At 44.6% G+C, this 17058-nt stretch overlaps 1 protein-coding gene across 1 annotated transcript; it reads right to left on the bottom strand.

Annotated features, from left to right (window-relative positions):
- Window positions 1-401: 401 nt before the first annotated feature.
- On the bottom strand, window positions 402-16395 carry gapdhs (glyceraldehyde-3-phosphate dehydrogenase, spermatogenic). Its single transcript, XM_071904995.2, has 11 exons — window positions 16367-16395; window positions 5191-5250; window positions 4616-4712; window positions 4221-4327; window positions 2824-2914; window positions 2546-2664; window positions 2336-2417; window positions 1880-2031; window positions 1609-1771; window positions 1295-1392; window positions 402-901 (listed from the first exon to the last, which is right to left on the bottom strand). Exons 2-11 carry the CDS (start codon window positions 5217-5219, stop codon window positions 832-834), a joined length of 1008 nt encoding a protein of 335 aa, XP_071761096.1. The 5' UTR covers window positions 5220-5250; window positions 16367-16395; the 3' UTR covers window positions 402-831.
- Window positions 16396-17058: the final 663 nt, after the last annotated feature.

Genomic DNA, 17058 nt, shown 5'->3' with positions numbered 1-17058 from the left:
CATCTCTACACTTAGTTATGCTCCATCAATTACTGTCATGCCTCCGGCCTAAACATGGTATAATATTTACCTATTTACCTTGACATATCACTGGTGGAATATTACAGTACTGGAAAAAAAAATCAATGTGGTGTAGTTCTCAACAGTAGTGTTGATTATCTTGGATCAGTTTGTCACAAAAATCCTAATAGGTAAAAAGATCAACGTATAATGAGCAATTTTGGAACTGTCATGCTTTCTAATGCAAACACAGTATTTCTACCTTTTAAGATTTTAACAATTTGACAGTGTAATAGAATGCAGTGCATATCTCTATTAATGAGTATCTACAAAATGTGTTGAGAAATACACTGGTGACGTATTGACTTGAAGTGCATATAAATAATGAAACAGGAGACAGCTTGAGGTTTTTGAAGTTTTATTTCTTCGTCTCATTGCTCTTAAGCGGAGTTACAGTAGCTCTGCCTCTCAGCTTCCTCCTTCCACTGGTTATTAAGCCTTTAAAACACACCAATAGGGAGATGGATACAGTAGTTACCATAATATCGGGCCATAACGACACATCTAAAGTGGCGGTGGGAAGTGGAGGGGGGCACACGGACACAACAAATACTGTCACCGACCAACTGTCTCGTCGTTAAAGGAAAATAACAGATAAACTCAGAACACTCAAACACACGGTTGCTGCTGCCTACGTATAGTAGTGCTAAGGGCTGTGATGCTATGACTTGGCTATGGGTGGTGACTGTGTGTAAAAGAGAGGGGATGGGGGGGGTGGGAGGTTGGTTGGGGGTGGTCCCTTTCCGGACTTCCTTTCTGGACAGGAAGTGCCTACTCCTTGGAGTGCATGTACAGCAGCAGGTCAGCGACACGGTGGCTGTAGCCAAACTCATTGTCATACCTGGAGAGAGAGAGAGAGAGAGAGAGAGAGAGAGAGAGAGAGAGAGAGAGAGAGAGAGGTTAGATGATCCATTTTAAAAAGTAAAATATGCCCCCTTTCCCTGTTTGGGGATTGAGAGTACTGGTCTACAATTCCACCAGAAAGCAGCGATTCCTCTAGCACTCTATTTTATAGTCTAAACTAATAGCCACATGTTTGTTATACAGTCACCATACAAAGCTGTATGCCATCGGTATATGTAGGATTGCAGCTTTCATTTAAGCAACAGCTGAGCCACAGAAGAAGCTGTAGGATTTGGAGTTTAAGAGGCAACAGCACAGAGTCATGATTGACAATCCATGAGCAGCCAATCAGCATTGAGTAGAGGGAGTGACCAAGAAATACAGAACTGACCAGGAAATGAGCTTGACGAAGTTGTCGTTCAGGGAGATGCCAGCGCCAGCATCAAAGATGGAGGAGTGGGTGTCGCCAATGAAGTCAGAAGACACCACCTGGCAACAACACATCACACAACAGAGTCTCACACTACACAGCCAGATACAGCTTAGCAGACACTTCACTACTTGCACATTGCCTCTCAATACATGGTACATCATGCAAAAATCAGACATGTCTCTGGTGACAACATTGTCTTTGGATCTGAATACGGATATTAATACACCATTTATTTTTCATTGTGGTGTATGTGAAATAACTCTGGGTGTTACCTGGTCCTCAGTGTAACCCAGCACGCCCTGCATGGGGCCGTGTGCGGCCTTCTTTACGGCTTCCTTGATCTCAGAGTAGGATGCAGGCCGGGACAGACGGCATGTCAGGTCCACCACTGACACATCAGCCACTGGCACCCTGAACGCCATGCCTGTCAGCTTGCTAAAGACAGAGAAAAAGAGAATGAAGAACCAGCCACCAATATCAAGGATGCATTGGGTGACGATTAGGATGATGAGAACAAATGTGTTTAGACGTATGTCTCCTTACCCGTTGAGTTCGGGGATGACCTTGCCCACTGCCTTGGCAGCACCAGTGGAGGCTGGAATGATGTTCTGGTGAGCACCGCGGCCGTCGCGCCAGGCCTTGGCACTGGGACCATCCACTGTCTTCTGAGTGGCTGTGTACGCATGGACTGTAGTCTACAGAGGACAGACAGACAGGTCGGTCAGACAGTTAAAGACACTGGATGAGCAGACAGTCTGGAACCATGTTTTAGTGTGATATTACATGCAACAAACATTTCCATAGTGTCTGAATTCTAACCTCAAACTTTGGCTTACATTTAAGGCAGCTAAATATTACCCACAATGCACTGTACTATATAGGAAACAGCCCTGGTCACTACTGTGGGTTAAAAGAGACAGTAATATATTTGGAAGTCACTGGTTGTCACCAAAATGATGCAGGTTTTTAGAGCAGGCACACACATTCACTGTGACTTACCATAAGAGCCTCGTCAATGCCAAAGTTGTCATGGATGACTTTGGCCAGGGGGGCCAGGCAGTTGGTGGTGCAGGAGGCATTGCTATCGACAGACAGACACGCACGGTCAAATACCATTTCAATTCTCTTAACATACTGAATCTTTTCATGTAGGAATAGGCTTTGAGAAAAGCACCGCCGTGTGTGTGTGAGAGAGAGAGCGAGTGTTACCTGACGATGGTCATGGAGGAGGGGTCGTATTTGTCCTCGTTCACTCCCATGACAAACATTGGAGCGTCAGGTGAGGGGGCGGAGACAACCACACGCTTAGCTCCGCCCTGGACGTGAGCCTGAGAGGGGCCGAGAGAGCGAGAGAGAGCGCGAGAGAGAGAGAGAGAGAGAGAGAACAGGTTAGAAACTGGACTGCCAGCGTGTCTGTGTGTTTGTGTGTGTCTCTGTATGTGTCTCTGCCTGTGTGTGTGTGTGTGTGTGTGTGTGTGTGTACGTACAGAGGCCTTGTCCACACTGAGGAAGACTCCAGTGGACTCAACGACGTACATTGCACCAGAATCGCCCCAAGGGATCTCTGCTGGCTTCATACTACAGACAGAGAGGGAGAAAAGTCAGATGAAATGATGATGAAATAGTCCTAAATATAATCTAGCAGAGTAAAGCGCACCAGTGTTTGTCTATGGACTTTCTAATGGCGTTAGAAGACAAGTCAACAGACGAGTCAATCCAGCTGGATTGTTCTTCATAAGGAGGGCTTGTCATTCAGCAGGACTAACACACAACACTCTCCACAATCATATAAACAGGCCCATACGTAGCACATACATCCATACTTAAGACTAGTAACACAAGGTCACAGATACTAGAGTGGTAGATTCATTGCAAGAAACAGAGAGAGAGAAAGACACAGAGTGGGCGATGTAGAGAAAAAGAGAGAGAGGGAGGGGTTAATCTTGTTAGAATAGTACATCCTGTGCTGCCTTAACTGAATACTCAGCGCTTCTTTGGATATTTTGGTTTCAGTATCCAACAGAAGATAAGGGTGTAAAAGTACAGTGCCTTGTAAAAGAAAGAGGGTGAGCTACAATATAGAAATAAGGAGAGAAAACCCCAAACTTCATGCTCAGTGCTCAAACAGAAACTCCCTGAAACAGGAAGGTCTCTTCCCTAACCCTCCTATCTGTGTTGTGTCTGTTGGTATTGCCTTTTGCAGAGTGGAGGCGCCATCCCTCAATGGACTAAACCAACAGTGAGTGCAAGGGGGGGTTGAGGAGGGATTAGGGAGCTATATGAGCTAAGACCAGAGCAGCGGACAGCCTGATTCCATGTGCCAGGGATTCACCTAGGGAATTACAGACCAGGAGGGCCAACTGGCATCATTTGCCCCAATACCTCACTGCCTAGTACCTTGGCTTGGGTTGGCTGGCAACTTCTATGTCAAACATACATTTTGATACATTTTAGCATTGCATTACTGTGGGACCTGATGGAATAGTTTGCAATTCTTTCATGAAACCATAAACCAGTGGGCTTGTTTCAAGCCTCCCTTGTAGCTAGTCACCACCAGTTAGCAACTTTTCTGACTCTGGATACCCATCTGAACACTGGATACCCGTCCAGCAACAGCCACTGACCCCCTACAGACTGGTTCACACTGCATTGTAAATTCTGTATATTGTTTTTCTTGAATATGTACTTGTTTCATGTCCCTGGAACAAAGCCAGACTGTACAAAATGCATTATAAAATTATTAAAAAATCAGGGCAAAGTCAACGTTTTCCTCAATTCCTGAAAAGCTGACTACAAGGTTTCTGCAGGATACTGGTGATGTGTTGGTTAACACACCAGCTGCTGCCACTCAAAGCATCAAACCGAAAACATGATTATCACTAACCACTGGAAGACAGAGATGGCGTTGCCGTCGACGACGAGCTTGCCGTCTTCCTGGGCGACCTCGCCATGGTAACGGCCGTGGGTGGAGTCATATTTAAACATGTAGACCTAGGGGAGGAGGAGGAGGGGAGGGCATTAAAATTCTGAGTTTGAAGGGGTGTGTGTGTTTTTGTTAATGAGTCACTTCACTAGAAAAATAAAGCTGATATATTTCATACAACAGGGTTCCCACACTCACTTGGGCATGAAATTAAAGGAATTTTCCATGACTTTTAAGGTCTTGTTTAATGTAATTCAAGCACTCAAAATTGGCATGTTTTGAAGGCATGACATTGGTCATTGAACTAGATTTTTAAATAATTGTGTGTGTGTGTGTGTGTGTGTGTGTTTCCTCACCATGTACTGCAGGTCAATGAAGGGGTCATTGATGGCCACAACCTTGATGCCTTTCTGGAGGCAAGCCCTCAAGACCAGACGGCCAATACGACCGAAGCTACAGAGAGACAGAGAAAGGGTTGGGGGGTCAATATTTTTGGTTGGAACAGGACTAAACTCTAAAATTAACCTTGAAAAGTCAGGAGCTAACCCTGGGCTAAAGTCAGGGTTAACTTACTGTACAATGTGACAGTGTGAAACCTTAGTTAAACCGGGCTATAGACCAAAGAGAGAGATGATTAATGATGGTGCCTTTGTGCTTTGTGAAAATGGTGGGAAACTTCCTCAGGAAGTCAAACCACTCCTGGGACCTCATACGGATGAACTATCAAGGCCTGAAACTGTAACAACATCTGCTTGGAGAGGACATTCGGACACCAAAGGAACTTTTTTTCCGATATCATCCCTAGAATGTCCTTAATTGCAATTCCAATCATCCTGAAGTCAGTGGAAACCATCCCCCAAACTAGCTTTTATCAAATTCACTTTTACTAGTCATTTGTAAAGCTTAAGAAATGTGTGTGTTACAAACTCACCCGTTGATTCCAACACAGAGGTCTGACATGGCTGCTGTTGACTGGGGGGGTTTGAGTCACCTGAAAAAACAAAAACAAAATACAAACAGCAACATTAGAGGCACAGGGATAAACTTGGTAGCTTGTGACATCTAACTAGCCTTCTCACGTTATCGTTGTGAGAGGGCAGTGAAGACATTCTGTAGCACTGCATCTTATTTCTTCCTTTTTTCTTCCTCTTCCTTTTCATTGCCATAGCTTGAACATCAGAGGGAAGACTTCGCAACAAAAGCATTAGTATGCCTGGGTTCCAGGGTGAGACCAAACTCTCATTTGAACATTTGAATGCTGGGATGGCAAAGTGGCGAAGTAACACCCCGTGGTCTAATTAAGTGCCTGCACAACTCTACACCACACTGGCTGGGGCAAACTGTTGCCTAGGTAGCAGGAGGTGGCATTAATCAGGTTAGTTAAGTTGCTGGCAATACACAATGTGTGTGTGTGTGTGTGCATTGTACTGCTGTAATGTGACTTAGTCCAATCTGTCACTCTGAGCAGAACCTTCTGTTCCTCAGGCTCCACAGACCACAAAAAGAATGTGTGTGTGTGTGTGTGTGTGTGTCTGTGTGTGTGTGTGAAACACTACCATGATCCTGCCGGTTCCCCTGCTTGCCACAACCAGTTGAATGGAACATTCATCACCTATTTCACTGGCCAGTATAAACTAAAGCCTGCCAATACTTCCACTTCTCCTGTCTTCTTTTCTCTGCCTTTATTCCTCTCTCCTGTTACGAACCACCAATCCTACTGCTAGCATCAATCCTCTCCTCTCCTCCCTCCATACAGCCCGCCCTCTCCTCCTACACACAGGGTTAAGTGGGAGAAACGTACTAGCAGGGGACCAACTTTGCCTGTTTGTAGTTTCTCATTAAAAATCACACATTTAAAGCAGGCTGTGTCAGCTGTAAAGTCTGTAAAATGGTATGAACATGAATGGTGTTTGTAATGCTAACAGACATGCGGAGAGACTGGTAGCATTGCTAGCCAGTTAGCGGTGGCCTCGCACTACCTGGATGGACTGTGTGGATGTACAGCTGTTGTTAGCTAAGAAACATTAGCTTTAAGGTCTGGTGGTGTGCTCTGAGTTTTGAAATTAGGACAACACTGTGATGGGCTAGGTATTATGGTTGAAGGTAGAATGACATTGACTGCACCAGTGCAAAGGGTGTGGTTTGGTTTGCTGGTAGTGTAGGCCAAAAACAGGCTGTCAAATAGCATATTTTGTGTAAAGGCAAGCTGCTGCATGAATAGGGAGGAGCTCATGCCATGGAGGGACATGTTTAGAAAACAATGAAGACGGATAAGGAGGGAGGAGGGGGGTAGAGAGAGAGAGAGAGTGAGTGTGTTTGTGTTTAGGGGTAGGCGGTTACATAACAAATAGAGACTTGTCTGCTGACTGAATAGAGAGGAAGCTTGGCCTTGACTCAACTATGTGACCTCTCCCCTCTCCTTCCCCTTTCCTCTCCCCTCCACACCTCTTCCCCCCCCATCCTATCCTGCCCTCCTATCTCTTTGATACACTCCTGTCCTCCTTTCTCCTCTCCACACCTCCACTTTCCTCTCCTCCCTCTTTTCCTCCACCCCGTGTTTCCACCAATTGCTTCCCCTTTCCTCCAAACTCTCCTCCCCTCCCGTCCCCACTTTCGTCTCCTCTCCTCTCCTTACTTGGTCTGTTTGCCTTAAAACCAATGAGGACTCGATATCACTGTGGTACAAAACAGGACTGTCATAACAGCACACACTCACACCCATCCACAGTGCTATTAGATCACACAGTAGCAGGGATGGCGTGTGTGTGTGTGTGTGTGCGCATACCTATCGGGGCGTCTGTGTGTATGCAGGTGTATAGACTGTATACTTAAACTATCTACGTTTGTGTATAGTATAGCAGTGCATCTGTATGTGGTATGTGTGTGTGTGTGTGTGCGTGTATGGAAATGCCGAGTCAGCAGCGGTCACATGGTCATTGGAGGTCAGAGGAAGACAGAGGAAGCAGATATGTATCTATATGTGCATATATGTACGTGTGTGTCTATATTATAAACCAGGACAGCTTGGCCACATACGGACACACACTCTTTGATACAAAATTAGATAATTAGCTTCTCAAATCTATGATTTCACGTCACGTCGTTAGGAAACTCTTCACGATAAAACACTGGAAACCACAACAAAGATGTATGTTGTTAAGTTCAGCAGCATCACCTAGCTACTAGCCTGGGCTATGGCTGGTGTGTATGTGTGTGTGTGTGTGTGTGTGTGTGTGAGTGACAGCCGCAGCTACCGTGGATTGTCCTTGGAACTGGTTGGTTGTCATTTTAGACTACCATAATCTCCTAATCTGTTGCGTGCGTGCGTGTGTGTGTGTATGTATGTATGTGTGTATGTGTCTCTGTGGGGAGCATGTAGGGCAGTCTGTCAATCTGGAGCAGTGCATTGTGGGAACCCTTTAAATAGACAAAAGGGGCAACCAGATTAGGATAAACCAGCTCGCTCTCATTCTCACACATGCACTCACACACACTCACATGCTCATGCACACACATACACACACACACACACACACACACAGGGTAGGGGGTAGCCTTGGCCTTGGTAGCACAACAGTGTTGCTTGTTCCATATACAATATAGTAGTAGTATGTTTGCACACTGCTGTGTTGCATCCTAACCATGCGTACACACCCCCGACTTGGGCACTAGCTCTCCACACTGAAACACTTCAATTCACACTAGCTTGTGTTATATAGCTGTAGCAGAGTATTTAGTTTACCTAACTTTACATGCTGCTCTGCAATGAATGACCAGTTTCTCTCTCTCCATTTTGCTCAGACAGTAGAGTGTTGCAAAAACACATTTGACAGGCTACTGACGGTCTCCTTAAAGTTCAGCTCTCATCTTTTCCACGTCAACAGTGAACCGTTGCCATATCAGCTGCATTTCTTGTGGTTGCTCATCTTACTTGGCAGTCTACTCCCCTTTGCATTTTTCTTTTTAATGAGCCAGTAGGACGGCAGAGAGGGACAGAGCAGAGGAAACACAAGGAGAAGGTGCAGGAGGTATTTGATCCTAGGCCAGCAGGGATGGATGTGGTTCCAGAGGTGAGGGTTTTAACCACTACACCATCTCTACAGACAAATACCAGACTTCTGGTGACTAGCTATTGGTTGTTCGTACAGTCAGTAATGATGCATCCATCAACAATCCTTCAACAATATAAAAGAGGCCTAAATAATCCTAAATACCTAAATAATTCTTTCTAGTATAGATTCATGAGGAAAGACAGGACTAAGCTGGAACAACATGCCAACTTGGTCTCCATTTGTAGATTCTCATCCTAAACACGCATTTTCAGATCGTCTGTGAACCAAATCTAACCATCAATCTTAGTATTTTTGTTAGTCTGTTATGATGCTAGACATTTTAACTGTCACATATTTCTGGATCTATCCATAAAAGGTGTAGTCTGGATGTATCTTAACCAGGAGTGATTCACCTTTTACTTCCTGGAACTAAATTTTGTTGCTTAGCAATATTAGCCAAGACTCTGTTGCCTAGCTTGGAACTGTAGGACTATTTGTTGCCTGGCAACATTAGCTTATTGAACACTCTGTCAGCATGTATTGTGAACTACTAAGGCCTCAGTGAGTTCAGTGTCAGACCACTGAGATAGAGGGCTAGATTGTTTCTAGTGTACACTTGTCTTTAGTGTGCCTGAATATAAAATGGCCTTTTTTCTTGTGTGCCCATTTCTAGTGCCCTTCTTTCAGGCTAGAGCAGCCATTTTGTGCTCTGCTGCCAGCATCATTCATAATACAAGGTCACCAAAGGAGAGAGTGAGAGTGAGTGAGAGAGAGAGAGAGAGAGAGAGAGAGATACATATCCCCATGCTGTTCTCACATTTCTTTCTCTTCTCCTTTGTATTTGGTTCCCACCATCATCCTGTCTGCATTCACAAAATACTGCACCAACCTTCTCTTTCCTCTCTTTCAAAGTTTCCTTCCCCTTCAGTCCCTTCTGCACTCTGTCCCCCTCCTTACTCTTCATCTCCATACTTCCCTCCCTCCCTCCATTTTGTCTCAACAGAGCAGTTGCCCTGGGTTGTCCAACACAAAATGGCTGCTCACCTGACAATTGCGACTATTTTTTTTAAAAAAGCCAAGTGGGCAGTCCAGTCCTTTTGAGTGTTTTTATTATTTAGTAAGACAGTTGGAAAGTGGAGCTGGAGAAAGAGAAGCGGAGACACAGCAGAGAAAGCTCTGGCAGGACTCAGTCCCAGACATGTGGCTCCAGACCATCATACTTCTCTACTCTTAGTCAGTAGCTTGAGTTACAGCTAAAGTCATGAGTTTTAATTCTCTGTTGTGTCGTTCTTTGTATACAGGTGTGTGTGTGTGTGTGTGTGTGTTTGTGTGACTTGACTCAGGAGACTCATGGAGGTGTGTCATCAGGAGTTGTAGGGCAGTGTGCGTGTTTGAGTGTTTGTGTGTGTGTGTGTGTAAGTGTCAGTCTGCCCGTATGTAACTGGTGACACGCCCCCACCCCCCATACCTTACTGTTGCCTAGTTACAGTGTGACCAATAGACTTGCTTGTTTCATCTGTAAACCAGTCAACCCTGATCTGGTATTCAACACATGCTTTCTCAGATGCACACACACACACACACACACACACACATACACACACAGGCTCACAGAGGCAGTATTGTTTGGAGCAGAGCAGAGAAGTAACATGTTGTTAATGGCACGCTGCAATCTGCTGACCGTCATTAAACTGTAGAGAGAAGAGACAGACAGACATGCAGACATAAAGGCAGATTCTCTAGTGGGGCTTCTTAAACTTTTCCCTACCATTTGCTGCTTAGCACAGATAAGCCAGGCTTACAGTAGTTTACCATGAAAGAGTCAAATTAATTCTGGAAGAGGACTGACTTGCAAATTCAAGTATTGAAAACTCTTTGGCATGAGAAGGCTGTCATCATGACTATTATTGGCAAATCAATTGCAGTTTCCATTTCCATTCTGAATGGGCTAACCTCAGCACTGGTGTGAGTAAAGACTTCTGCAGTGCAGCCATCTCCTCTTCTGATTGGCTGGCCAGAGAGCAGGCCTGACCAATCAGAGAGGCACTAGCAGTGTTACTTCCTCCTAATTAGGGAAATGCATAATGTTCCTCCTCTCTCCTCTCTCTCCATCTCTCCAGCCAACTTCCCTCCCACCGCCTCACCTCTGGCTCTTCTCTCTGCTCCATAAATCTCAAAACTTCTCTTTCGCTGGATTGGTGTTAATGAGCATTTGACAAATTTATTGATTCGCTGTGATATTGGAGATCTGACCGTGAAGGATCAATCAAATTAACCACAAACTTGACGAGGGCGGTGCTACCACCTCCTCTGCTGATTGGCTAGCCAAAAGGCAGAGCTGACCTATCACAAAGGCTACAGTTGTGTTCCTTCCTCCTCAGTGGGGAAGTACACCCTGTTCCTCACTTGCCCCCTCCCTCTATCCACTTCTCTCTTTCTGTCTCCATCCATCCTTCTTCAAACCTTTTCTTTCTCCTTGTTCACCCTTTTTGACTCCGCCCCTCCCCTCCCATCTTTTCCTCCCCTTTTCCCTCCAGCTCTTTCAGTGTATTCATTCCCATTCTGCTCCTCTGTCTAATTCTCCCTCCATCTCCCTCTCTATCTATTCCCGCCACCTCTATTCATCTGTCTGTTCCCCCTTCCCTCCCTCTGAGCTGTGACCCATTTTCCTCACTCAAACACAGTGTGTGACGAAGGGGGGTGCACAAGAGTGTGGCTATGTCTGTGTGTGTGTGTGCATGTGTATTGGGGGGACAGTGCGTATAATGTGGGTCAGCCTCCCCCAGGGGCTGAGAGATGTCTGACACCCAGTCAACCAGAGAAACTAGACAAAGACAACAGGCTGCATCAGGTGGTGAAATGTCTTTAAATAACTTTAAACGAGTTTTGATCAGTTATCAGAATGATGAGAGGAGAGGAGAGGAGTCTCTTTCCTGTCTCCTCTCTTCCCCACTGTGACACAGCATTTTACTTCTACCAAATGACTGCCAACACCTCTGATGTCAAACACAAACACACACACGCACACACACACACACACACACACAATATCAAGCCCTCTATGATTTGTATTTTTTTGGACTTACTTCGCCGTCGCTGACCCTTATATGGACTTGGCTTTTAAAGAGCGCAGACAGACCCCACTTTGTTTCCAACAGTGTTAGTGTTGGTACACAGATGTGACACCTATTGAACAAATCAAACCATTTATATAATCACTGGCCTGGTTAGCTAGTATAGAGACGAGATGTTTGACTGCTGCTGTTAGACAGCTTGCATTAAACAGCTTACAGAAAATAACCTCTGTCCATGTCAGTGTTGCACCAGTTTGTATTAAAGCTAGTATACCAATCCTTCAGGGAAACGTGGTTTGTGTATGCACTGGAAATAAGTGTATGTGAATGAACTCACTGACTCTCTTTGTTTTCTCCCATGCCATTTCTCTAACCCCTGGTTTGCCACGCCTCCAGCCTCCCTCTCTCTTCTGCCCCCCTTTCGATGTCTCTCGCCTATCCAAACCCCCCTCTATCTTTCTAGCCCTCTGTCACACCCTCTCTCTCCAGTAGTTTTCCACTGCTGTGGTTTGATTGGCTGAGAGCCCAGAACCAGCCAGATAAACTGTCCATTTAGGTATTAGTTTGTCCTCTTGCCCCGCCCCTCACTGAATCACACAAATTAAACATGTTACAGAGACTTACAAATAAATGCCAGTCACACACCCATATATACATACACTAGATGAGGTGGAGTTAAACTGTCTGTATTGTCTGTAACTTCTAATAGTAACTGTCAGTCAGTCAGTCAACACGGTGCCTCTGTAACACCTCCTCTGCCCTCTCCTCTTGTCTCTCAGCCTCTCTTTCTCTCCTTAGCAGCAGTATCTGTGCTCCTTGTCTCTCTGGTCTAGTATCATCACCATGGCAACGTCACTTTGCTGCCATAAACTAGTCAGTCAAATGTCCAACACCATCACATCATCATTCAGACACACACACACACACACACACACATTACCACCACAGGGTGTTGTGTCCTAGTCAGCAGGCATGGCCTCCTGCTGACATTGGCAGACAGACTAGTCCACTGTTTCTATTGGACAATGCATCAGACTGGCACATTGGCTGTCCAATCAGCTTTCTCCATCTTTAAAGGTTGTGTTACAGTGAAGTTCAATTTGCAAGCGGATATATGAGGGCTGAATTTTTAAAGAGTTACAAAAACAGAGTATGAGCCTTCAGGCACAGCCAAAGTTAATGGGCTAAGGCTTGTGGATTTAGCTACTTAGTAACTGACTATTATGGTTTAATAAAGACGCGTCCATGCACACACACAGGCACACGTATGCACACACACACACCGACCAACATGAATTAGTAAAAGGTGTGCTGTATCAAACTGCAGATGATTCAAAAGGCAAGACATGTGACTACTCTGCAGAGGTACTGTTGTGTCCACACACACACACACACAAGTTAGGCATAGTCCTGTGAGCTTGGGTCAGCAGGTAGTTGACAGATATCCTTCCTACGGCTCAGGCCCTGTCAGTCTCTGCCCGTCCTTCACTCCCCCCCACCCTCCCAGCACAGAGTACAGCTATCAAACTACAGCTCTGTGCTATCTCTCTATGTTAAGTTAACTGTGCACAAACCTGTACCTTTTGAATAATTCCAATATAATGAAAGAAAGGCAGAGAATACTGTATGCAAAACTGCTTCATTGTACAAATGGTAGCCTAATATTCCCCAATTATCTATCCCCCTCCCTGCTGTATGCAATATTTCCTAACATTCATGGCCGTTAAGCACAGAGTGTTGAGTCATTGTGAAGTTTCCTCTCTCTTGCACACATCCTGGACAAGATGGTAGGTTGATTAGTCAGTCGAGGAACGACATAACCTCAACCTTGCAACAGCCATTCTACTTTTGACCAGGAAATTCTCATGTTAATCTAGCAAGATACCAGTCATAACCAACTCGATAGGACTGGATGACGCAGGCCTGTGTGTCGAATTAGTCTATTGACAAAGTTGAGCTCTTAGTAGCAGTGATAATCTACCAACCCCAAACTATGAGTCAGGACGCACTCAACTAATCTGTGGTGATTTTGATCCAAGGCAGCCTGCCCTGAAGCGTGCACCACAGTGCAGAGGGAGATTCTCTAGCTGGACCAATATCAGCAGCGTGTGGCAGCTAATCTGGACGAGGAAGAAAGGCACTAACAGGCTGACAGTCTCTGTACTTACAGCAAGTCCCTGATAATCCCCTCTAACTCTTTTGTAGCAGTTGTGGTTAGGGGAAATTTTAGATTTGGTTCCAGGCCTGTCCCTGTTTTAACCACAAGTTTTGGTCCTATTGCATGTTAGTTATCTGACAGGTTATTATGGAAAAGGTGCTTATTCTAAACTGAGTTCTACACATATTTCTGTATTGAGAGGAAGTTGAGCTAAATTCTATGTAAATGTTTTACCTTTCACTTTCAGCGTTGGGAGTTAAGTGGTGGCCTGAAAAGAATATAGACGAAACACTGGCACATACAGAGTAGACAGACCTGCAGCCTCTCACTCACATCACATAAATAGCTGGGGTGGTTGTCAATATCTCCTTAATAACATGGATGTAGTCTTTGTTCGGCTGGAGTAACATGAGCAGTGTGTTGTTGGTCTGCTCTAGCTAGAGGGATAGGAGGATCTGATTGGCTAAGGGCCTACTCCATGCTCAACAAATAGGTGACAAGCCACTGACATTTACATTTTAGACACTTAGCTGACACTCTTATCCACAGCCACTAACACAGTATAAACAGTAGAATAAATCAACATTTACATGTCAAAGTAATTTTGAGCTACATGACATGCCAACAACTAGCTTCTATGCATTATATGCAATGAATCTCTTTCTCTCAAGTTATTTTTAAGACTTTCACATTTACTAAAGACTAAAAATACCAATTCTAAACCAAGATACAGAAAATATGTGTGCTTTAGAATTCTGTTTGAAAAATTGGTCTGGAGGGGGGTTATAATTATAAATTATGTAGATTAACAACACTACAAAATCATTACCAGATATACCGGAGATACATAGATTATGGATAATCTACTTCCTAAATTAACAATACAGGACCCAAAAACCATATAATCAGATATAGCTACAGGACTGCAGTCCTCAGCATCTCCCTGTAGCAGCTCTGGGCCTGCTGTGACCTTCCCTCAGCTAAAGTAATGACCTTCACCAGTGGGACAAGGCCGGACATGGCTCCATCTGCATCTACCACACCTAATGAAACTGAATCAAAATTATTTTAGTAAATGGTATCAATGTGTCCCGCCACAGAGATTACTGAGAATAATAGTGCATACCTAAATGGAGTATAAGAGGGCTAGCACTCCCCCTGTTTGCACAAAATAGTATGTTCCTTCCAGACATTGTTAACTATAGATTTTAGAGGAAGACGTGTTTAGAAACATCAGTTAACCTGCTACCTTCCCTCTGATTTATTTTTACTCCACATATGCATATGGCTGACTAGTTCTGCAATAGCTCCTACAAAACCTGTTGCACTTCTAGTCAGTTTGGCAGTTGCAGGTGAATATACTATAAGAGATAAACGTAAAGAAAGTATAGTGTGTATTATTGTTGCTTTAAAAAAAGACGTGTGGTCGTTTCCCAAACCGCATCAACAGGTCTATCTAGTCTCGGTCAAACTGCGGCAGAATCATGCGACACACTGCCTGTCTGCCCTTCAAGGGCATCACGGGAAGGATTCAACAGCATCTTTTGAAATGCAACAAACACATCAAAGGTTATTCATTTGTCGCATTTCGATGATCCCGATGCTATGACCCCTGCTTTCTCTCATTGCGACAACACAGACTGTAGGCTACATTGCAGGAAGGGAATGGCGCAACGAGGAGACTTCATCATGAGGAAGCAGGGAGGCACGTAGCTTCACCTCCGTTCATTTACTCATTCATACAGCAGGCCTACATCTGCTTCATAACACTTCAATAAACCAGTACTGCAGTGGTAATATTTCAGTTACAAGTCTATTTCCACATTTTCCTGTAAAGCTATGTTCAGTCAAACCTATTGAACATTCGCTAATTTAACTATAGCATTGCTAATAATGCTGTAAATATGCAGTTTATATGCAAAAGCATTGTAAAATATCTATTTCTGTGGGGTTACATAACGCTACTTCTTCTAGCCTCTTAATCCACTTCCGCAAAAATGCAGCATTGGGAGCTGCCAATGTCACGTTACCCGCTCGGTAAGACATTTTAGCTTCGAATGAATGAATTATAAATTATGAATGAACAAGGCTATTATTAATCTGTATTTCCCCCCCCAAAAAACATGCTTTAATTCGTAGTTATATTATGCGTTTGTGAGTTTCGTGCTTTGTAGGATTTCTCCAGCCTAACGTCGTTTTTAGCATCTAGATGATGCAACGACGCAACGACAAGACATTACACAACCAGCCTCTCTCCAGACTGCAAGGCCATGGGCGCATCCCCTCCCATCCTCGCTGTTTCCTCCACCATTCCTGCACCATTTTAGCATGCATCTAGCAAAAAATTGAGTATTATAATCACACGAAATGAGTAGCCATTCAACACTCCTTCAGTCCTCTCCTCCTCTCGCCCGCCTCCGATGTTCTTACAACGGACAGGCTACGTGGCCGATTAAAATGAAGCTGTCTGCAAGTGTAACGACGTCCACCATAGCTTACATGAGGGTGGCCACAGTTTTCTGCAAGTTAAATTTAGCTCTTTCAAGACTATTTAATTCCGGTATAATTAAAGTTAAAGTTAAAAATAAAAAGTGAAGTATGAGTTCGCGCAACCAGGGAGATTTTTTGCTGGAAAAGTAACGTTTGCACTGATGAAAAGCGACATTCTTAAGACCTCTGAAACCGTATTTAAGCTTCATTACAACATTAAATCGTATGTAAGACCTTTAATGTCTTCATTTTAGAAAACCTTAAACCCCTTTAAGGGCCTACATACACTCTGTACATAGACAGTCTGAAAGGGAGATCGGGCTCACGTCTTACCTCACGGTTGATGCTGCTTGTGTCTGTGTGCGCAAGCCGCGGTGCCGCCTTCCGTTTTTATACAAGACACGTGCCACAGGGAGCCCGGTCGCCCTGGTGACGTGACGTCACATCTTCCGCTGCTGCTAGAATCCATTCGGAACGAGGGCCTGGTCACGGTCACTCAACGGCTGCCATGGTAACAGCAGGGCGAGAGAGAGGCTGAGGAGGGAGAATGATGAAGCGCTGGACTAGTTAGTAGTGGGGCATCTTATTAATAACACAGGACGGCTAGAATGCACCCCGGGGTTGTGCAGTAACAGAATATAAAAAATAAAAAAAGACAAGTGTGTGTGTGTGTGTGTGTGTGTGTGTGTGTGTGTGTGTGTGTGTGTGTGTGTGTGAGAGAGAGAGAGAGAGAGAGAGAGAGACACTGGCAGGATGCCAAAGGGAAGTGGTGGGGAATGATGAAGCGTTTTATCCAGTTTCCACCATGTAGAAGGTTAGCCATGTGGATCTGATGAAATAGCCTATAGCTTGCTAAAGATGATACATGGACATGTTTTATAACCAGGCCTCCATTGTGCATTGATGTGTAAAGGACTGTGGGCTGGACTGCCTATGGATGCAGCGTGTGTTCATGTGTGTGTGTGTGTGTGTGTGTGTGTGTGTGTGTGTGTGTGTGTGCACCTATGGATGGATGCAGCACTGTT

The sequence above is a fragment of the Centroberyx gerrardi genome, chromosome 12 (assembly GCF_048128805.1).
Source record: "Centroberyx gerrardi isolate f3 chromosome 12, fCenGer3.hap1.cur.20231027, whole genome shotgun sequence".
NCBI lineage: Eukaryota > Metazoa > Chordata > Actinopteri > Beryciformes > Berycidae > Centroberyx > Centroberyx gerrardi.
Note: the sequence above shows the minus strand (reverse complement) of the source record. Positions and strands in the feature narration are given on the sequence as shown.

Excerpts from the sequence above, each read along its gene's own strand:
- gapdhs (XM_071904995.2), bottom strand. The coding sequence starts at position 5,219 with ATGTCAGACCTCTGTGTTGGAATCAACGG. Across the intron at positions 2,665-2,823 it reads TCAGTGTGGACAAGGCCTCT|GCTCACGTCCAGGGCGGAGC; the intron begins GTACGTACACAC and ends GGCCCCTCTCAG. Across the intron at positions 2,418-2,545 it reads TCCTCCATGACCATCGTCAG|CAATGCCTCCTGCACCACCA; the intron begins GTAACACTCGCT and ends GTCTGTCGATAG.